General features: G+C 53.4%; 1 protein-coding gene across 5 annotated transcripts; it reads right to left on the bottom strand.

Moving 5' to 3' along the window:
• Nucleotides 1-9,373: 9,373 nt before the first annotated feature.
• LOC138844782 (golgin subfamily A member 2-like) lies at nucleotides 9,374-21,977 on the bottom strand. 5 transcript variants are annotated; one of them, XM_070054827.1, is made up of 14 exons: nucleotides 21,837-21,977; nucleotides 20,396-20,518; nucleotides 15,918-16,025; nucleotides 15,598-15,641; nucleotides 15,414-15,477; nucleotides 14,784-14,840; nucleotides 14,541-14,621; nucleotides 13,654-13,692; nucleotides 13,489-13,547; nucleotides 13,040-13,181; nucleotides 12,432-12,498; nucleotides 11,750-12,078; nucleotides 11,388-11,501; nucleotides 9,374-10,883 (listed from the first exon to the last, which is right to left on the bottom strand). In XM_070054827.1, exons 1-14 carry the CDS (start codon nucleotides 21,921-21,923, stop codon nucleotides 10,626-10,628), a joined length of 1,572 nt encoding a protein of 523 aa, XP_069910928.1. In that variant the 5' UTR covers nucleotides 21,924-21,977; the 3' UTR covers nucleotides 9,374-10,625. The 5 variants fall into 5 exon arrangements, with proteins under 5 accessions (XP_069910928.1, XP_069910929.1, XP_069910931.1 ...); XM_070054828.1 differs by having other exon boundaries at nucleotides 11,388-11,465; XM_070054830.1 differs by lacking the exon at nucleotides 21,837-21,977 and adding an exon at nucleotides 20,737-21,811.
• Between the last annotated feature and the right edge of the window lie 104 nt (nucleotides 21,978-22,081).

Genomic DNA, 22,081 nt, shown 5'->3' with positions numbered 1-22,081 from the left:
ATAACTTAATGGTGTCAGGACGTAGATTTAGGTCTTTAATCCACGTTGAGTGGATTTTTGTGTAAGGTGTAAGGTAGGGGTCTTGCTTCATGCTTCTGCACGTGGAAATCCAGTTTTCCCAACACCATTTATTGAATAGACTGTCCTTGCTCCAGGAATTAGTTTTAGATTCTTGATCAAATATAAGTTGGCTGTAGATGTTTGGATTGATTTCTGGTGTTTCAGTTCTGTTCCATTGTCTATCCATTTGTTTCTGTACCAGTACCATGCTGTTTTGATTACAACTGCCCTGTAGTATGTCCTGAAATCTGGTATTGTGATGCCTCCGGCTTTGTTTTTGTTGTACAAGATTGCTTTAGCTATTCGAGGTCTCTTGTGCCTCCATATAAATTTCAGCACCATTTTTTCCAGATCTGAGAAGAAGGTCTTTGGTATCTTGATTGGTATTGCATTGAATCTATAAATTGCTTTTGGGAGAATGGACATTTTGATGATGTTGATTCTTCCAATCCATGAGCATGGAAGATTTTTCCATTTTTTGGTATCCTCTTCTATTTCTTTCTTTAAGGTTTTGTAATTTTCATCGTAGAGATCTTGAACTCCTTGGTTAAGTTTATTCCAAGGTATTTGATTGTTTTTGTAGCTATTGTGAATGGGATTGATCTTAGAAGTTCTTTCTCAGTCATGGCATTGCTTGTGTATACAAAGGCTGTTGATTTTTGTGCATTGATTTTATATCCTGCCACTTTGCCAAACTCCTCTATGAGTTCCAATAATCTCTTAGTAGAGTTCTTTGGATCCTCTAAGTACAGAATCATATCGTCTGCAAAGAGGGATAGTTTGACTTCTTCCTTCTTAATTTGTATTCCTTTGATTTCTTTTTCTTGTCTGATGGCTCTGGCTAAAACTTCCAGAACTATGTTAAATAGCAGTGGTGAGAGTGGGCATCCCTGCCTGGTGCCAGATTTCAGTGGAAATGCTTCCAACTTTTCCCCATTCAATAGGATGCTGGCCGTGGGTTTTTTATAAATTGCTTTGATTATATTGAGGAATGTTCCTTCTATACCCAATTTGCTTAGAGTTTTCATCATGAAAGGGTGTTGAATTTTATCAAATGCTTTCTCTGCATCAATTGAGATAATCATATGGTTTTTCTTTTGCAGTCTGTTAATGTGGTGAATCACATTGATTGATTTGCGAATGTTGAACCATCCCTGCATACCAGGGATGAATCCCACTTGGTCTGGGTGGATGATTTTCCTGATGTGTTGTTGTACTCTATTGGCCAGAATTTTATTGAGGATTTTTGCGTCTATGTTCATCAGGGATATTGGTCTATAATTTTCTTTCAGTGCTGCATCTTTCTCTGGCATAGGGATTAAGGTGATGCTGGCTTCATAGAAAGAATTTGGGAGGATTCCCTCTTTTTCGATTGTTCTGAATAGTTTGAGAAGAAATGGGATTAGTTCTTCTTTAAATGTCTGGTAGAATTCAGCAGTGAATCCATCTGGTCCTGGGCTTTTCTTTGTTGGGAGGGCCTTTATTACTGTTTCAATTTCTGTTTCAGTTATGGGTCTATTTAGGTTTTCTCTGTCTTCATGGTTCATATTTTGGTAGATTGCATGTGTCCAGGAATCTATCCATTTCTGATAGGTTTTCCTGTTTGTTGGCATACAGGTCCTTGTGATAATTTCTGATGATTCTTTTTATTTCTGTGGTGTCTGTTGTTACGTTTCCTTTTTCATCTCTGATTTTATTGATTTGGGTCTTTTCTTTGTTTAGTTAGTTGGGCCAATGGGGTGTCAATTTTGTTTATTTTTTCAAAAAACCAGCTTCTCACTTGGCTGATTTTTTGTAGTGTTTTTTTGGATTCAATCCTGTTAATTTCTTCTCTGGTTTTAATTATTTCTCTTCTTCTACTAGATTTGGGTTTGGTTTGCTGCAGTTTTTCTAGGTCCTTGAGGTGCGCTGAAAGCTCATTTATTTGGTACCTTTCCAATTTCTTGATATAGGCACCTATTGCTATAAATTTGCCTCTCAATACTGCTTTTGCTGTATCCCATAAGTTTTGATATGTTGTGTTATTGTCTTCATTTACTTCCAGAAAGTTTTTGATTCCTCTTTTGATTTCTTGAATGACCCAGTGTTCATTCAGGAGCATGTTGTTCAGTCTCCATCTGTTTGCATACTCTCTAGGGATTCCTGAGTTGCTAATTTCCAGCTTCATTCCGCTGTGGTCTGAGAAGCTGCATGGTATGATTCTAATTCTTTTGAATTTGCTGAGACTTGCTTTATGGCCTAGTATGTGATCAATCCTATAGAAGGTTCCATGCACTGCTGAGAAGAATGTGAAGTCTGTAGATGTAGGGTTGAAAGTTCTGTAGATATCTGTTAGATCCATTTGGGCAATAGTGTCAATTAAATCTGCTGTTTCCTTGTTGATCTTCTGTCCGGATGATCTGTCTATTTCTGAGAGTGGAGTATTGAAGTCCCCCAGTACTATTGTATTGGAATCTAAATCTCCCTTTAAGTCCCTTAACATATCTTTTAAATAGACCGGTGCCCTGTAATTAGGTGCATATGCATTTATAATAGTTACATCTTCCTGTTGAATTGAACCCTTAATCATTATATAGTGTCCCTCTTTGTCTCTTCTAACAGTTTTTTTTTTTTTTTGACAGGCAGAGTGGACAGTGAGAGAGAGAGACAGAGAGAGAAAGGTCTTCCTTTTGCCGTTGGTTCACCCTCCAATGGCCGCCGCTGCAGCCGGCGCACCGCGCTGATCCGATGGCAGGAGCCAGGAGCCAGGTGCTTTTCCTGGTCTCCCATGGGGTGCAGGGCCCAAGCACCTGGGCCATCCTCCACTGCACTCCCTGGCCATAGCAGAGAGCTGGCCTGGAAGAGGGGCAACCGGGACAGAATCCGGCGCCCCGACCGGGACTAGAACCCGGTGTGCCGGCGCCGCAAGGCGGAGGATTAGCCTATTGAGCCACGGCGCCGGCCCTCTTCTAACAGTTTTTGTATTAAAGTTTATTTTGTCTGATATTAATATGGCTACACCTGCTTTTTTTGTTTCTGTTGGCAAGGAATATCTTTTTCCAACCTTTCACTTTCAGTCTGCATGCCTCTTTGTTAGAGAGATGTGTTTCTTGTAGGCAACAAATAGTTGGGTTGTGTTCTTTGAGCCAGTCAGCCAAACGGTGTCTTTTAACTGGAGAATTCAGACCATTAATGTTCAATGTGACTATTGATAGATAGTGACTTTGCCCTGCCATTTTCCCGGAAATATTTTCTAGTATATGCTTTGAGCTTCCCATGCTCTTTTACTGGTAGGTGTTCTTCCTTTAGCTTCTTTCATATTGATGGCCGTGTTTCTGTGTTTCTGAGTGTAGCACATCTTTAAGTATCTTTTGCAGGGCTGGACGAGTGGCCACAAAGTCTTTCAATTTCTGTTTGCTATGAAAGGTCTTTATTTCACCTTCATTCACAAATGAGAGCTTGGCAGGATATAATATTCTGGGCTGGCAATTTTTCTCTCTTAGCACCTGTGCTATGTCTCACCATTCCCTCCTAGCCTGTAGTGTTTCTGATGAGAAGTCTGCTGTGAGTCTGATTGGAGATCCTCTGAGAGTAATCTGACATTTCTCTCTTGCACATTTTAGGATCTTTTCTTTATGTTTCACTGTGGTAAGTTTAATTACCACGTGTCGTGGTGAGGATCTATTTTGGTCATGTTTATTGGGGGTTCTATGCCTTCAGGAACTCCTAGAACTCGAATGTTGGTTTTTTTAATAGTATCCTGTAGATTCCCAACAATATTTTTTAGATTTCTAATTTCCTCTTCTTTTCTTTGGTTTGACTGTATGTTTTCCTGTGCTCTATCTTCTAAGTCCGATATTCTCTCTTCTGCTTCACCCATTCTGTTTTTAAGGCTTTCTAATGTGTTTGTCATTTGATCTATTGAGCTCTTCATTTCATTTTGATTTCTCTTCACTATCACACTTTCCTGTTCTACTAGTTTCTGAGTTTCATTTTGACTCTTCCTTAAAATTTCATTTTCACGAGAGAGATTTTCTATCTTGTCCATTAAGGATTTCTGTAGTTCAAGGATTTGCTTTTGAAAACTTCTAAATGTTCTTATCATAAATTTTTTGAAATCCGTATCTTGCATTTCTTCTATCTCATCATCTTCATACTCTTGGCTTGGGGTGTTTTGTTTATTTGGAGGCATCATAGTGTCATCGTTGATCTTGTTCCCTCGATTTCTGTGTTTGTTACTCGGCATAGTTAATTCTTCTTGTGTCACTGTGAGTTTTTTTTTTTATTTTTTTATTTTTATTTTTTTTATACTGTGTCTGTGTTAAGTGGACTGCCTGCTGTTGGAGGAGCCTTGGAGGCTTGAGATGGGTGCAGCCTGAGAGCTCTGCCTGGTTCTTCCTGGTTAAGGGTGTGCAAAGGTGACACCCTCAGGTTATGCGTGGTAAATCTCTCTCTTTTTATTTATTTATGTATTTTATTTATTCAGGGGGTAAGTAACACCGCACGGCACGGCTGTGCAGAATTGATGGTATTTCGCTTTCAGTCTTTGGCTTCTACCCGCAGAGTCCCAGAGTCCCTTTAGTCTCCTCTGGACTCCCACTGGGTTGCCTAGGCTACTGAATTGTAGTGACTCAGTTCCTTAGCTCTCCCCCATTGATATGTAAATCCAGAGAGGGGGCCTGCTCTTTGTCTCTTGGGAATTCTTCAAGCCTTGCAGCCTTGCAACCTTTGCAAGGTTAGGGGGAAGAGAAACCCCGAAGCTTTTTTTTCCTTCTTTCCGGTAGTGAGTTTGCTGCACTTTCCGGCCCCCCTCTAGATTCTGACCCCCGTTTCCCCACCAATGTCTCGGGTTATTGAGCTCACCTCCCCTTCCAGCGCCGATGTGTGGACTCAGAGCCCTGAGCGTCCCAAGTCTCCCCGCTGTTGTCTGTGTGGCATGCACTCCCCTTCGAGCACTGGCGTGCAGACCCTGGGGCTTCCGCGGCTGGGTCCCGCAGCTTGGCTTCCGCGCGGTGGGCGACCTTGTTCTCCCAGTAGGTCCTCCGATTCACGGCCACTGGATCCAGAAGAGTTTCCCCTGCAGTATTTTCCTGGTTCTTTTTTCTGCGGCTACCGTAACTCCCCTTTTATTAAACTAAATTTTCCCAGACTATCGGTGCGTGCCCTCACTATTCCGCCATCTTCCCCTTTTTGTTTATTTTCGAGCAACAGGAGGCATGATTCTTGGCCATACCATTGTTGACCCCGTTTCCATGTGGTCTCCGTTCATGGCTGTGCCTGTCTTAGGTTGTCCGCCAGGGGATCTTACCCGTCATTGACTAACCAGCACTCAAAACGGGAGACCATAGGAGTGCTTGCTCAGATGGGGGTAGGAATGAGGAACAATGGTAACCGCATGCAGGCTGTGGGCCATTTGAGTGGCTGACCAGAGCTAGTGGGGGTATAAAACAGTAACAAATATGGCTATGGGCAGTTCCTCAGGGTAGGATGATAGGGCAGTAGCTTGACAATTGGTAGCAGGTGCATCCACTAACAAGGTGGACTCTGTCTTGTTCAGCTAGTTCTGGTTGACTATCAGTTGCAGGCTTGATGTTTCTGGCTGGTACCCAAATGGGCTATCCCACATTCTCTGGATAGACACAAGCATATCCTTGGCCCTTGGTCAGCAAAAGCCTTTCTATGGGTGTTGGAATCCAGGGCCTGAATTCCACATCTGCTGCTACATTTAGGGCAAACATGCAGGTGGGATGGGGTCTAGCAGCTGCTCTGAGAGCCTGGGGTACCTGGGAACTGCCACAAACATGGGGACCCTCACTGGGTGCAGATGGGATGACCTCACATGGGTTATTGCCTCAAGGTCGTCTAAGTTCATCCCATGGGTATCTGGGGGGTGTCTAACTAGGCATTGCTGCGTTGTCTGCTGACACGTCATTTTCACTGTCAGAGCGCTCTCTCCCTAAGTCATCAACTGATGTCTGTGAGACAGGGACCTGCAGTGACAGGCTCTCATCACTCACAGATTCATTATGTTTGGTCATCTGTGTGGGTTTCTGAGAGGGGGTATCTTTCCCATGTTTGAGTGCTTAAGAGCAGAACGGCACGCCAACTCTAGCCAAAGGAAAGACACGCACAGCACTGCTGCCATAACAAAACAAATTCCTAGCACCTCAGTGGTTGATGGCATTATGCAGGGGTTCCCTACGTTAGACAGACAGACAGTGGTGTATCAGGTCGTACGTTTGTCCTGTGCTTAGTGGGAGACTTCCTTGATTCGTTAGGTCAAGGCCATATGCTCACACGGTGTCTCCGGAGCGTCAACTCTCTCAAGGGAGGGTAGATGACTTGGTTCCAAATTCTGGGATGATCAGTCCCTTATGTGAATTCACCAGGTGAACTGAAAGTAAGAGGAGCTGAGAAGCGGCGTACACTTCTGGGAGATGTGTGCTTAACCTGGGATCACTTAGACCGAGAACAAGGACAAGGAAAGGGGCGTAGGAGGGGGTTTTGTGCTCACCCTCACAGAACCGAACAGCACACAAAACACCGAGGGGCCTACTTGCCAAAATCAAGGGAGGACCTCACCGAGTCCGACACACTGTCTCTCTCTCAGTCACATTGGTGCCAGATGTTGCTGTGGATTCATTCTGAGAGGAGGAGCGTGGTGGGGGCAAGAGGCACGGAGTCACCACACAGATCCCAGGAGTTGGGTGAAAGTGGGTGAGAGGCGAGCAGCCTGCAGACTTGTCTATTTCAGTTGGTACAACAGCTTATATAGTCGAAGCAGCCAATCCAGTCAAGGGGCGGTTTATGCCCTGACCAATCACAGCCTGTTGCCAGGCAGGCTCCATTGCCAGGTGGTTTCCCAGGGAGTTTCTGAAGCAATTCCTGAGTAACTGATGCTTTCTTGCCAGCAGCCATCTTGGCATGGCCTTCTCATTATACCACACGATCCCTTAAGGGTGCAGGGGCCCCGACATGTGGTGCCAGTGCCCCCCGAGCCATGAGGGTGCCAGCATCCCCAGCCCCATGAGTGTGCCTGAACTACCAACCCCATGAGGGTGGCTGCTGCCCCTGACCCTGTGAGGATGGCTGCCACCTGACCTGGTCAGGGTGGCTGTGGCCACCGACCCTGTGATGGTGCCCATGCCCCCTGACCTGTGAGGGTGCCTCTGTCCCCCGACCCATGAGGTTGCCAGTGCCCGCCAACCCCTGTGGTGCCAATGTCCTCCATCCCCCATGAGGATTTCTGAGCCCACCCAATGGGGAGAGGTTGTCTACATGCCCCCCCACACAGTGGCAGTCACAGCTACCCCCAGCCCTCCCCCACCCCAACCACAGCCCACAGTTGGGCCTTCCTCAGTCTTCCTGGGCAGACAGAACTCCAGGAGGCTCCCGAGCTGTCTTTCAGAATCCCTCTCAGTGCCCCCTGAGGAGAGTCAGCCAAGGTAGGCACCTGCCACTCTACCTGCCTCAGGACCGCATCTGCCCCACTGCACCAGCCCCACACTGGGGGGCGCCCCTGTGACCTCAGGGCCAGGCCCCTCCCTCTCCCTGCAGCTCCAGACTCCCTCTTTCCTGTTTCTGTCCTTGGGCCAGCTGGCTCTCTCCTCTCCCTTCCCAGGCAGCCTCGGGACTCAGTGTTGCTGCCCAGGGCCTCCGTGGCTGAGCCTGGGGGTTCTCGGGACAGGATCCACACCACTGGCAGAGAGGCCAGGGAGCTTGTGGTTGATGGTGTAGGGGCTGGGAACTTGGGGGGTGTTGTTGTGGAACAGCCAGAGGTCTTTGAACTTCCTCCTGGGCGTGCCACACCTGCCCCAATCTGAGTTGTGCTGCTGGGGGCAGGGGGCAGGGAGTACTAAGCCCCCCAGCCTGGGAGCCCCAGCACAGGCCAGGGTGAAAGGCTGGGGGTCACCTCGTCCCTTGGGTGTGCAGTTGAGAGTGGCCGGGGGTGAAGCCTTCGGTTGCTTGATGACCTCAAAGCCTGAGAATCCTCTGCACCCATCAGCCCAGGTGAGGCGGGGACACACAGCCTCCTGCCTCCCATCTGGGCATTGTCACACCTGCTACTGGCTGAAGGCAGGGTCCTCAGCCCCAGATGAAGCCCCGTAGCCAGGGCAGGTCAGCTACTCTGAGTTCCGCCTGGCCGGGCCGCAGAGTTGGCCCAGGGCCCCACCTACCACTCTTTGCTGGCCTCTGACTCTCCCTCTTCTGCTTTTCCCCAGCAGGGAGGGCCCAAACTCGCCTCCACGACCTGCAGCCCCCAGACCAGCCGAGGCTCCCTCTTAGATTTATGAGTCTGTGGCCCCCTGCCCGCCCTGCCTCCTCAGGGTCCCCTCAGAGGACTCCTGGGGTTTTTGAGTACCCGAGGGGCCTCCAGCACCCCCTCCAGCCATCTGTTTTAGCTGCACGCTCCTGGTTCAAGCAGGGTTCTTCCTCCTGTCTTTCTCCATCAGGCCTGCTGGCTGCCACGTGAGCCTCCCAGGCTAGTGCTGGCCCTGGCCAGTGGGTCCAAAGGCAGGGCCATCAGTGAGGAGGGAAGCCCGAGAGGGCCAGGCAGTGTCAGGACTGTGGCACTGCTGCCTGGGAGGTGAGTGAGAGGTGGCATGAGTGGCAGGGGAGGCCCTCTCCAGCCTCGACTCCCCGGAAATTCTGGTCATCTACTCCAGCTCCTCCTCCCATCTTTCTTCCCCTTCCTGTCCATGGCCTTTTCCAGAAAGCTCACCCACATGCCCACCTGCTGCTGCTTCCCACCTCCGCCCTGCCCACCAGTGCCATGGCCTGGCTGCTCTTGCCTTACCACCTGTCTCCCTCCTCTCTCTCTACTGTTCTCTCTGCTTTCTCTCCCACTGCCAGCCGATTGGGTCAGGCAAGGCCGTCCCATCCTGAGAGCCCCAGGCCCCCCTTTGACATCTAACCAGATCCTTTCTCTTCCTCGGAGACCTCCCTTTGCCAGTCTGTCCAGAGAGCTGTTCTGTGACTTGACAGTGGCCCCTCAGCCCCTAAGCCTCCCCCTCATCTGTGACTTTCTGTTGTCTGGTGAGCTCACACCTCCAGGCATGACCTTGGTGAAAATTTGTGCCCCTCTGCGGTCCTACTCCTGCCCTGTTCTATAAATATAAATACTCATAAATACACACACACACACACACACACACACACGTGGCAGTGCCCCTGGAGTTGCAGTGTAAGGAGACCAGCCTGGAAGAGGCCTCTTCACCCCACTGAACGCTCAGCACAGCACAGAGGCTGCCCACTGCTGGCAGGCCCTGCTGCCCTGTGCAGTGCCCACCCGCAGCAAAGAAAACCCTGGGCCCTGTGACAAAGCTGCTACACATGGGCCAAGCAGTATGGCTCTATCTCTTTATTTCAAGATAATAACAGGAGCCACATCACCATGGTGCCACAACCCTATCTCCGCCTCTTTCCTGGGCCATAGACTGTCAATAAATAAGTTTCCCAGCCCCAAATAATTATTATGACCTCCTCCTCATTTGCGAGCTCCAGCCTCAGCTATGATACAGGGGAGGCCCTACCCCCAGCATATACAAAATATACACAAGTACAATATGTACGTGGGGGTGGGGGTGGGGAGGCCCACTGGAGGCAGCCTCTTCCCCTCATCAGGCCTAGAGTTAGCCCCAACTGTCCTAGGGCCTGACAGAATGCTGCCTACTGCCCTGCCCCAAAGTGCCTCCAAAGAAAAGGGAGTCCCCTGAATGCCTGCCTAGCCTGCCTCGGCCCTGCCTGGCTGGTGTGCCTCTCTTAGTAAGGGGACAGGCGCCCCTGCATCGCCTGCTCCAGCCTACCCTTTGAGGGCTGTTGACCGTGCCTCCCAGCTGGCCTGCCTGGGGGCACAGGCACGGAGTAAAGAGCTGGACCACGCCTGGCCTACCATGAGCGCCACCTGTGGTAAGCACCCGGCCTCCCATTAGCCTCAGCTTGCCCAGGCCACCCTGCAATTTGGGACCAGGAGCCCAGAGAGGACCCTCATCCTATTGTGCCCTCCTCGCCCATATACCCTTACCCATGATGCCCTGGCCCAGAAGTGACCCTTACCCATGATGCCCCTGGCCTGGAAGTGACCCTTGCCCATGATGATGCCCCTGCCCCGGAAGTGACCCCTGCCCAGCGATGCCCTTGCCTGGGTGCCCCCGCCCAGCAATGACCCTCAATCAGATGCCCTCCTCGCCTGATGCCCTCATGTCCATGCCTGCTGATGCCCCCATGTGATGTTCCTGGCCAGATTATGCCGGCCAGGCTGACACTTAGCCCCAAGAGGGGCGATGAAAACTGCCTGGCTGACTTGCCCAAGTGGTTGAGCATCCCCTGTTCTTGGCTGTTCTGGGGGCCACACAAATGCTGCCTGTGTTGGTCATGGCCTCTAAAGATGGAGCTGGAAATGAGGGGGCCCCAGGAGCCCCCGGGGTCCTCCAGAGAGGCAGCCTAAAGAGGCCTTTCTCTCCCCATCAGGGGTTCTGGCTAAGGAGGGAAGGGAACTGGGAAGGAACGGCAGGGGATAGGGTGGCTAGCAGGGGTGGAGTGGCAAGGATGGGGTTGGGGCTCTCCGGGCTGACGGCATCTGGTGTTTAGACGATAATTTCGTCATGCTCGTCAGCCTGGTAGAAGAAGGGGATGCAGTGGTTGGTGCCCAAGCCTGGGCGCTCCCAGGGGTTCTGCATCTCCTGTGGCTGCTTCCTGAGCTGCTGCACAATAGGGTTCTGCTTGTGCAGCGCCTTCTTCTCAGAGTGCAGCTGTTTGTAGGCGGCAACGTGCTGCTGCAGGTGGAACAGGCACTGGTCGCGCTGTTGGTGCAGACCCTGAGGCTTCTGGCTCTTCAGCTCCATCTGCGGAAGACCAAGGCGGGTGGGGGGAGCATGAGGGCAGGTGGTGGCTTGCTAACTGATTCCACTGGTTGCAGGGGAGTGGCGCAGAGCCCTGCGTCTCCTGCACCCAGCCTCACACCTCATCCCCTTCTTTCCCATCACTTTAACTTGAGGCCACACACGAGAGGGAAGGCATCATCTTTAGGGGAACACTTGTGCCTAATACTTTACATGCACAATCTCAGCTCATCCTCAACACCTGTGTAAGGAAAAAATGCTAAGTTCCTTTGTCAGGAATCTGAGGCTTAGCAAAGGGTAGCTAAGGTGGGTGAAACGCCTCTCGTGGGACAATGATGTCCAGGCCTGGGAGGATCCCGGGGCTACCAGCCCTAAGAGAGGCAGGACAGTCGATATGGAGGTCACCTGTCACTCCAGACTGGAGCGGCCTCCCTCCTGGGCCTAGCACTGCCCTCCCCAGAGACTTGTCCCCATGGCCCAGTCCTTCACAGTCAGGCTGAGCATTACCGTTTCCTTCAGCTCCCCCAGCTTCTCCTGCAGCTGGCCGAGTTCCCTGGCCAGCTCGTTCTTGATGTGCTGCTCTGCCTGCAGCGAGAGGGTGAGCCGCATGTTGTCATTGCTCTGCACAGAGAGAAGCAATCCGTTGCCACCCAAAGCGGCTGCATCCGGATCCCAGCACCAGGTGTCCACCTCCCATAGTGCCTGGAGGGCTGGAAGCTCAGCCCCTCTCCTCCGACAGACATTTGAGCAGGGTCCTGGCTCACAGGGCACCTGCCTAGGTCATCACCGTCCCCTTTGGTGGGGGGGGAGTGAAGGCCCAGAGGGAAGTGTTTTGTGCCAGAGGCCTTGCCCAGGGAGGCCGAACGCACCAGTCTCACGAAGCCATCCTGCAGCTCAGCCAGCTGCTCCTTGAGCTCCCAGTTCTGCAGGAGCACGCGGCTGATGGTCACGCGGTCGCTCTGCTTGCGCTCCTCGGCCTGGCTGCCCCACAGCTCCACCTCCCGCTCCAGCTGCAGCAGCCGCTGTTCCTGCTGCTGGTTCAGGCGACTCAGGCCTGCGTTGTCCTGCACCTGGGCCTGCAGCTGTCCCGCCAGGCTCTCCAGCTCCTTCTGCAGCTGCTCAGCCTGCGCCTGCAGCTGCTGTTCTGCCTCCGACGGCCCCATGGGGGAAGCTGGGGACTCTGGGGTGGGAGGCTCAGCTGAGAAAGGAAGCAGCCATCAGGGGCCCTGGCCTCTGGGTTTTCAAAAAGCTCCTGTCTTGGTCCTTAGCTCCTCAGGCCAACTTCTTGCCCCCACCCCGGTGCTGGCTTTTTGGCTAACAACTTTCCATATTCAGATGGTCATTACCCTTCCAAGCCAGGACACAGAGTGCTTGACCGTGCATGGTGGACAGTGGGTACACCACCCCTATTTACAGATGAGGTCACCTATGCTCAAAGAGATAACAAGACTTGCCATCCACCGGCACAGACCTGCTTCCCTCTGCCACAACACCCCTCGCCGGGGCACCTGACACCCATCCGGCTCCCAGGCCACCTCTGCCCCTGCTTACCCATCTGGCTCTTGAGCTCGACCACGGTGGTCTCCAGCTCCTGCTTCTCCTCCCTCAGCGTGCAGAGCTGCCCAGAGCACAGGGAAAAGAGCCATGAGCAGGGGCCACTGCCTCCCTCTGCACCGACGCTGCCCCCAAAACCCAAACACGCAGCCACCTCTGGCTGCAGGCCTCAGCAGGTGCACTTGCTGTACTGTGCAACTTAGGAAGCAGCAGGGGACGGCCTCCTGGGATCCCGACACCCACACAGGAGGTCTGGATTGAGTTTCAATCTCCTGGCTTCAGCCCTGGCTGTTGAAGGCATTTGGAAAATGAACTAGTGGATGGAAGATCTCCCTCCATCTCTGTCTGCCTGCCTCTGCCTTTCCAACGGAAACCGAGATGCTTAAATACACATTTTTGAAAAGCTGTATCACTGAGATTCTGATTGTGTAGGTCCAGGCAGGGACTCTCTCTGCAGAATTCTAGCAATTTCTGGAGGATTCTAGGGCAGGACCAGAATAAGGATTCAGAATTTCCATCTCTTGGCTGGGGGCCTCCCTGACAGTCCCTGGGGATGGTGGCCCCCGCGGGCTAGGGCTGGGGCTCCGTGGGCTGCAGCCTCTTACTTGTTGCAGCAGCAGCTCAGACATTTCCAGCTTCTTCTGCAGCTCCTCCGTGCCCAGCTGCAGGGTCTTCTTTTCGGTCATGAGGACTCGAAGCCTCTCTTGGAGCTCAGAGTTCTGCTGCTTCAGGTCCTCATTGTTTTTGCTGTAGTGAGAGGAATGAGCAAACAGAGTGGACCACTTTGGTGACCAACCCACCTTTTGCTGCACCTGCCAAGAACCTTGGTGTTGGAGGGGTCCCCAACAATCAGGTCACTCCCGTGGCAGGCCAGAGAGAGGACCTGAGCTGCCTGAGGCCATCGCATGAGCTGGTGGCACAGCTGGGACCAGAGCTTGGCTCTGCACACGTCCCAGCCTGTACAGCCACTTCCTCCTCATGCTCCCCGGCACCCCTCCCCTCGTCACCTGTACTAAGGTCCCCCAAACTCCTCCCGCCACCTTCCCCTTCTTACTTGTTCTTGTATAACAGCAGTTTCAGAGCATCTCGCTCTTTGGTCAACTCCTTGGTGTGCTGCAAACACAGAAAAGCTACGTCAGATCTCAGGGACCCTGGAGGGGGAGGGGGTGGGGTGCAGACACAGCAGCCGTGCCATGAGCAGACACAGAAATCACATTACTTTTTCCGCTTGCTCCATAGTTTCTTGGTTCTGTTGTTTCTGTGGGGAGAGTCAAAGAAGGGAAGGTGACTAAGGATGTCCCCTCTACTCCACTCCCAGAGCAAGAGGGGGTGGGCAGGGGGCCAGGGCGGGATGGGCACGTTCTCAGACCCTATGGGCACAGGACCTGTCCCGAGGCTCCCAAGGAAAGAGCATGTGGGTCTTTGCTGGTTTTTGCTCACAGCTGTGGAACCGCGTCTGAATCGGGATTCTTCTTAGGGGACAGTAAGGTGAGCCTCCAGAAACGGAATGTGAGAAAAGACGGGCCTTCCACTAGGTTTGGATTTACAGGGGTGTGCGCATCGTTCGACGGCTCAGCACATGTTACATAGGGGTTGGGGCTGCTCTTAACAGCGGGGATACAGGAATGAAAAGCACAGGTAAGATCCCTTCTCGCCCTAAGGTTGACGTCCCAGGGAGCCTGGAAATCTTGGATTCTTAGAGCTAAAAGAGACCTTTGACAACTGCCATTTCAACCTCCTTGGGAAACTCAAGCCCAGGGTGGAGAGGCGCTTGTCCAAACTCAAAGCTCAAGTCAGGGCCTGAGTCAGGGCAGGGACATGAGGCTCGTGGCCAGCGCTGAACGAGAGGCCACAATCCCAGGGCCAGTGTGGCCAGGGTGCAAGCAGGGGTGTCTGGAGAAGAGAGGAGGCGGAGAGGGCAGTGACAGGACGAGAGCCATGCTGCATGCTCCATGCTCTGGGGTCCCTCCAGCTGAGACCTGGCCCACCCAGCACCCCACTCTCCCTCGGCACCAGGGGGCCCCCAGCCCCTTTCTTCAGAGCCCATGGGGAAGCGGAAGCCCAGGGTGGGCAGCATGGAATCAGGGGACCCCACTGGGCTCTTACCAATTCCTCTATGGTGTTACTGAGCTGTTTGTTTGTTAGATAGCTGGAGTCCAGGGCTACTGCCAGCTCTTGGTACCGGCTCTGAGGCGCATGCAGAGAGGAGGAGTTGCAGGAGGGTTGGGGGAGAGGTAGAGAGAGCAGTCATTAGGGCTGGTGGGGGGGCATGGGCTATCTCAGCTGGCAGTGGGGCACTCAGCCCCCGCTGTGGGAGAAGGGGGGGGCTGGCCCTGCAGAGCCACTCACCTCCAGATCCTTCATGTAGGAAGATGTGAGGCCCTCTCCACCGATGTAGGACGTTGACTAGAACAGACAAGAGCTCCCATGGAGACGCTACGTCCTCTACCGCCAAGTCCCTACCCTTGGACTACTTCTCTACCCCACCTCCACCTGGCAACTCCTCTGCCCAGCTTGGCCTCTTCCTCTCATCACCCTCTATGCCTACCCTCAGACTACCTCTCCACCCCACCTCCACCTGGCAACTCCTCTGCCCAGCTTGGCCTCTTCCTCTCATCACCTTCTATGCCTACCCTCAGACTACCTCCCCCCCCACACCTGGCAACTCCTCTGCCCAGCTGGGCCTCTTCCTCTCATCACCCTCTATGCCAGCTTCTCCTGGGTCTCATCACCATCCCCCTCCCTTCCCTAGTGATGCTCTCCCTATGCTTCCTGCGCTGAGATACATTGTCACCGTTCCGTTCGCATGGCCATGTCCTTCATCTGTATGGCTTCCAAGAAGAAGCCATCACCCAGCCTGCCCAACATGGCCCAGCAGGTCAGTCTCTCCCAGGATCTCCCCATCTCTCAGGAATCCCAGCATCCATTTCTGTCCTTTCCTCTCTCTCCTCCCTTCCTGAGTCCCAGTGTCTGGGGTACCTCGGAGACAAGACCATTGAGCTGCTGAGCAGGTTGACGCAGGCTCTCCGTGGAGGACAATGTCCTAGGGACAGACACACAGAGGTTAGGGGTGCAGGGGCTTGATGCAAAAGAGGTCCTTGGGCCGTGGCCTGCCCTCACTCCCATGGCTTAGGGACTGCTGCCCGCACAGGAAGACACTCACTTGGTCTCATCTATGAGGACAGGGCCATAGTCAGCATCATGGATCTGAGGGAGAAGAAAGAAACAGTGATCACCTGATTTCCAGTAAGAACCACCCAGGGGTGGCAGGGGCCCAGCTCCTTCCAGCAACCTGCCACTGCCACAAGCTCAAGAGAAAGCCCCGCCTTGGCCTCCCCCACCCCAGTGCCGGGAAGGGTGCCTGGCATTGGGAACCAAGCTGCGGGAAGAAAGGAGAAGAGAAGGCACAGCAGGCGCAGTCCTCTGGGAAGGGAGATGGTGCAAGCATACGGGGGTAGCAGGCACAAGGACAGAGGCACAAACCTGAGTTGGTGCCATGCTAGTTAGACTAGCGCCAGGGGACGCTACACCTCCAGGTAACACGGTGGCATCAGCAGAGGGTGGTGCAGGAGCAGCGCGGTCTTTGGGCGCCTGTCAGGGAACAGAGCAGGGGGTTAGGGGGCCATGCAGGAGAGGAGGTGCCTCGCTGCCATGGACACAAGGGCGCAGGGCAGGTAGGAAGATGTTGTAGCAGTCAGAGTGACAGTCACACATGCTGGGAACCACAGGGGTTGTGGGAATGGCTTGCCCAGGCTTGGGGACACGTGGCATCTTTTCAGGTGGCCAAAGCTCAAAGGAAGGGGGGGCTACGACCTCCATGGACACGAGGCCCTGGTTCTCCCTGGACCTCTGCAAGGGCTCTGACCTCCGGCAGCCACAGCAGGCAGAAGGAACGGGCACCAACATCAGGGAACACGGCAGTGTTCTTCTAGAAAGCCAGTCTCTGCCGCACAGTGACCCTAACTCTAGGCCCCTGCTGGGCCGAGGCTGCTGGTGGTGACGGGGCTCCCTCCAGGTAGCTCTCTGCCGCTGCCCTCTCCTGCTCTCCGCCCTTTCTCCCTGCCCTCCTCTCTGCCTCAACCATCAGCTGCATTTCTCTGATTCAGGCCTTTCCAAGGAGAAATGTTGCCCAAGAAGCCCCTCCCTGCTTTCTGGAGATAAAATCAACCACAGCCGCCTCATGGGCATACCTCTCAGCCCAATCCCGCAGCTCCAGAAACACCTACTCTACCAAAAGAAGCCAGGAAATCACAGGTAAGACATCTGCTCTTTGACTTGGCACATGGAGGTCATGGCGCCTCATTGCCAGAAAAACTACTAGGGAACAATGTGGGGATCTAGCACTTGGAGCCATGGAGAAGCCTCTCCTCCTTCTCCCGCAGCGGGACCCCCTCCCTCGGCCAGCCCCATCCAGCTTCTTCCCAGGCTCAGGCCTAACTCTCGGTCCAAGCATCTGGCTCTAGAGACCACCTCATGTCAGCAGGCCAGATGGCCTCACACAGCCAAGATGGCTGAACAAGTGACAGTAGCCAGAGGAGCTGAGTGGAGGCAGGCAGTTGCTGGCTGCTCTCTGGACCCTTCAGCCCTGGCCTCTGAAAACCCCAATCGGCTGCCTCCTTAGAGTCCAGGCTGCAAAGCCTACAGATGAGGATGAGGCGTGCTGAGTCTGCAGTTTTACCGTGACCATGGCCTGGAACCCACCGCCCACAGCGATTGTTGTCCTCAGAACCCACTGTTGCCTTGACAACGTCTGTGACTGCATCTATCAGGTAAGAGCAGCGGGCCAGGCATGAGACTTTAGAGAGGCTGCACTCCCAGCCATGGACCCAGGTCCCTCTTAGCATCTTAGTTCCCACTGAGCTCTATTTTAGACACAGAAACAACAGGGGAGTGAGGAGAGCACTTCTCTGAGCAGTTTCCTTGACTTGTTAGGTTTATTTTATTTATTGGAAAGGCAGAGTGACAGAGAGAAAGGGAACTCAGAGAGAATCTTCCATCCACTGGTTCACTCCTCAAACGGGCACCATGGGCCAGACTGGGCCAGGCCAAGCCAAAGCCCAAGAGTCAGAAACACCAATCAGATCTCCCACATGGGTGCAGGGGCCCAAGCACTTGGGCTACCTTGTGCTGATTTCTCAGGCACATTAGCGGGGAAGTGGATCAGAAATGGAGCAGCTGGGACTCAAGCACTCATATGGATGCCAGTATCATAGGAAGTAGCTCAACCCACTGTGCCACAACACCAGCTCCTCTGAGCAATTTTAAATATAGGTACCGTGGCCAGTGCTGTAGTTTAGCAGGTAAAGCCACCGCCTGCAGTGCCAGCATCCCATATGGGCACCAGTTCAAGTCTCGGCTGCTCCTCTTCTGATCCAGCTCTCTGCTATAGACTGTGAAGGGAGCAGATGGCGGCCCAGGTCCTTGGGCCCCTGAACCCATGTGGGAGACCTGGATGAAGCTCCAGGCTCCTGGCTTCCGATCAGCCTAGCTCCGGCCGGCGCAGCCCTTTGGAGAGTGGACAGCAGATGGAACACTTCTCTCTCTCTCTCTCTCTCTCTCTCTCTCTCTCTCTCTCTCTCTCTGTAACTCTGCTTTTCAAATACATAAATAAGTAAATAAAAATTGAATCTATGTATCGTGATTATTTTGTGAACAACCAATTCACAATTCTAAGTCTTAAGGTGGGAGCTTAGCCTAGGTGTCGGGATACCAGATGAGAAGGCTACACCTCACTTCAGAGTGCCCGAGCCTGATGCCTAGCTCCAGCTCTAACTCCAGCTTCCTGCTCATGCCAACCTAGGGAGACACGGTGATGGCTCAAGTACACTGAGCTCCTAGAAGTCATATACACAGCTGTCAGGACTTCTCCGTGCCTGGGCCCTGCCCAGACTATGCCACTTGGTGTCTCCTCTGAGGCCATAGAGTGAGTCACGGCCCCTGGCCAGACCTAACTGGGTGGGAGCAGCCATGATGGTTGACCAGCCACCTGTCCCTTTCCCCAGGCCCATCTCTGGATCAGCCCTGCTACACTGGCTTGGCTGAAGGCCCTGGGGCAGTTAGACAGGAAGTGCCAACATCATCTGCAGGTTATGGCCTACCTAGCCCCATGTGCCTGTGCCCTGCCCCTCCCCCAACCCAGGCTCCCTGCAGCCCTGAAAGGTGTTCTATGACCTCACAATGCTGCCTATGACCTCTTTGCTCCCTCTGCCTCCCCCACTCACCACGTGGATGAATATTACCCACTTTTAATCTTCACACTGGCCTCAAATGCCACCTCCTCAAGCTGCAAGTCCATTCGGAACCCACCTCCCTCACCTAGCCACGCAGCTGGCCTATTGCCGCCTTTCCCCTGCCCCTCTCAGAGGACTCTGTCACCCCCACGGTGTCTCCTGTCTTGTTCTTCTACTTCCACCACTGTGCAGCCAATGCCTTTGCCGTCCACGGGCCCAGTGAATACGGTTGAGCGTCCCATCTGATTTGTCAAAGAGATGAGGGGCAGGCAGAGTGTCCTAGCACTGGTCTGTCTGGGTAGCCTCACATCCTTGCTGGTTAGTTCCTCTGAAAAGCTGACCTCCATCCTTGCGATTATAAAGCCAATTCATTTTCTCTTAATTCTACCTTCTCACTCTCAAACCAAAATGGAATTCATCAAGTTGAAAAATCACTCACTTCCATCTGGTCTACTTGCCCAGAGGGCAAAATGTAACAGAGTTTGTATTTTTTCAAATATCTCCTGGTCTGACCGCACCGGGCATTCAAAGCCCAAAACCCCACAGACCTGCTCTGAAAGTTATTCCCAAATTACCGAATCTTTGAGGTGTGCCTTACCCTCTCCAAGATGATAAAAGACACGAGGGAAGGGAAAAAATGCAATTAACCAAGCAGGGGAGGAAGCAGACATAAGCAGGCCGAGGGTTAATGGCAGCAACATAAAACAAGCCAGGGGCAGAGGCTCCCCCAAACGAGACAAGCCTCAGGGACATGCACACCTGCGAGGCAGCAAGCCAGAGAGGGGGTCTCGGCACTGCCTCCCCTTCCACTTGTCCTATGGGGCAGCGCTACCCCATCGGAACGGTTAAGGTCAGACACCAGCACCTTCAGTATGGCCTGCATCTAGAGGCGGTGAAAAGGGGAAAACAAGGGCAGGGGAAGACACAGAGACGTGGCTTAGAGAGAGGCGAGGATGTCGGGGAAGGAAGAGGTGGAGTCAGGAAACGGAGGCTGAGGAAGAGCAGAGATCCACACCGTGGCCCCCCAGGCCATCCTCTCAGACTGGCCATTGCTGCCTCACCAGACAGAGGGAAAAGTCCCCAGGCCCCAGAGTCACATGAAGCGCAGTCACTGACCAGCACGGCTCTCAGACCCTCCCCCAGACACGACCCCCACTCTCCATGTTAAAACCAGACTTCTGCAGAAGGGTTCTCTTGAACAAGGGAGGCTACAGCTCAACAATTAGAAGACACTGTTCCAATCCAATAATATCTGACAGCCTGAAACTGAAGCTCAGGGGAGGCTGTGACTTTTCTGAGGTCACCCAGAGCCAAGGCCGAATCCCAGTGCCTGGGGCTTCCTAAGGGGACAGCCTGATGGCCAGGCTGCTCTCGCTGACCTGGCTTTTCCTGAGGCCAGGGATGAGGAAGTCGCAAATACCAGCGACTATGAATGTTACAAGACCCTGTATTCTGGATTAATATGAGAACAGCAAAAACTCTCAAACTTTGTGAGTAAAACATCAGCCCTATCTGTTTCACAGATGTGGAGAGAGAGGCCCAGAAAGCTTGAACAGTTTGCCTTACATCATATCCCTAGCAGAGGGAAAGGGAGCATTCAAACCCAGAATCCTTGACCAGTAGCTAACACTCCCTTCCACCATCTTCCACTGTCCTCTGGATCCCCAACCCCCCACCCCCCATTGCCCCTTAGCCCCCGAGCCCCCAGCAGCCTGTCCAGCCAAGACTCACATCCTCAGTTGAGTGACAACCCCGAGAAGTGGTTGTCTCAGGGCTACTGCCGTTTTTAAGGTTTTTCTTCTTTTTTCCTCCTGCAGGACCACCAGGCCTGTTCTTCCGCTGATACTCTCTTAACTGTGGAAAGGAAAAGCAGTTGATTCTCTGGAATGCCCTAAGCCCCTGCGGTCACATCCTACTTCACAGTGTTCACAAGAGCTCTCATGTCCACCACTGACTTCATGCCACTGACAACCCTTCAAGGGGCTGGAATGATCAGTTAACGTCTGAAGAACTGACAACATGGCTTCAATAAAAGGGAATGATGGAATTTAAAATCAGCTTCCAACTCTCACTTCTGGGGTTCTGCCAAGAATCAGCAGCTGCTGGGAGCAAAACCAGAGGTAGAGGTAGAAGGTTAAACATTATGGGGTCAGGAATTGTACTTTGTGTGGTTTGGAAACAAGACATTGGGTCCTTTCTTCCATATCAGAACCTCACAGAACTTCGAGGGGCACCCCGAGGAACCCTGGACACCGAGGAGAAAGAGTAGAACCCAGGCATTATTCCAGCCAAGGGCCCATTATGATGTCTTGACAGGTTCCGTCCCAAGCCACAGGATGGCCTCACCAAGCTGCTCCCTCGCTCCTCTGTGGCAGTGCCCTCACCCAGCTTCAAAAACTCCCCTGGGGAGGGTTCAGGCTATAAAGTTTAGTCTCCCAAGGTCTGTTTCACAGACGGTCACACAGCTGTCACTCCAGAGAGCCTGAGTGTGGGGCACTCTGCTCCCAGGGTCAGGGAAATTGAATGGGAGCCTGAGAACTCGCACACCCCCCAAAGTCTCTGGAGAGTAGAAACCTGGGGGAAAACCAAACCAGTTTTCCCGCGGTCACCCAGAAACACTGCCCACACTTCCAGCTCCCCGGGAACGGGACACATCTCACTGTCAGTGTCCGAGCTGAGGAAGGGGGTCCCCAAGTCCCCAGTCCCCTTGCAGGCGGAAGCCGAAAGGGGGTGAGGACTTAGGGGACTGGGGCGGGAGATCAAAGCCCGAGCTGGAGGTAATGCCAGTCCCCAGGGGGATTTGACCTCACTACATCCCACTCTGCCCTACCCACGCTCTGCGCAGGGGGAGGTGGGGCACAGGGTAGGGACCCGAGTCCTTGGAGACTGAGCCCACAGACCCCAAGGAGGTCCGGCTTCGGGAGGCCAGAGGTGAGGTCTGAGGCTGGGCCGAGGAGCCCCAGGAGCCAATGGCCCAAAGTCACCCAGGGGCGACAAGCCAGGGCGGGGGCTGGGTGCTGAGGGGGTGGTGCTGGCTGAGAGGACTTGGGTGGGGGAAGCCAAGGGGCGCTCGGGCTCGACCCGAGTGTCTGAGGAGCCGCACAGACCCCGCCACGGACCGACAATCAGACGGGCAGTGGGCTGGGCCGGGGGGCGCGACCCGATGTTTTACCTTTTTCTTGGCCGCAGCCAGTTTGCTCTGTCGAGTTTCCTCCGACACCGCGGGGCGGGGAGGGGTCGGGGGGAGGGGGGGCCACATCACCACGATCCCGGCAACCAATGCGAATTGCTCCCAGCAGCTACCGCGCAGATGTGTGACTGAGCCAGGAGACGCCCGTTCAGGGCAGAACTAGGCGGGGCTGGGTGGGCGTGGTCGCCACACTTCAAGCCCATTGGTCAGTGAGAAAGATGAAACAA

The sequence above is a fragment of the Oryctolagus cuniculus genome, chromosome 12, assembly GCF_964237555.1.
Source record: "Oryctolagus cuniculus chromosome 12, mOryCun1.1, whole genome shotgun sequence".
In the NCBI taxonomy this organism is placed as follows: domain Eukaryota; kingdom Metazoa; phylum Chordata; class Mammalia; order Lagomorpha; family Leporidae; genus Oryctolagus; species Oryctolagus cuniculus.
Note: the sequence above shows the minus strand (reverse complement) of the source record. Positions and strands in the feature narration are given on the sequence as shown.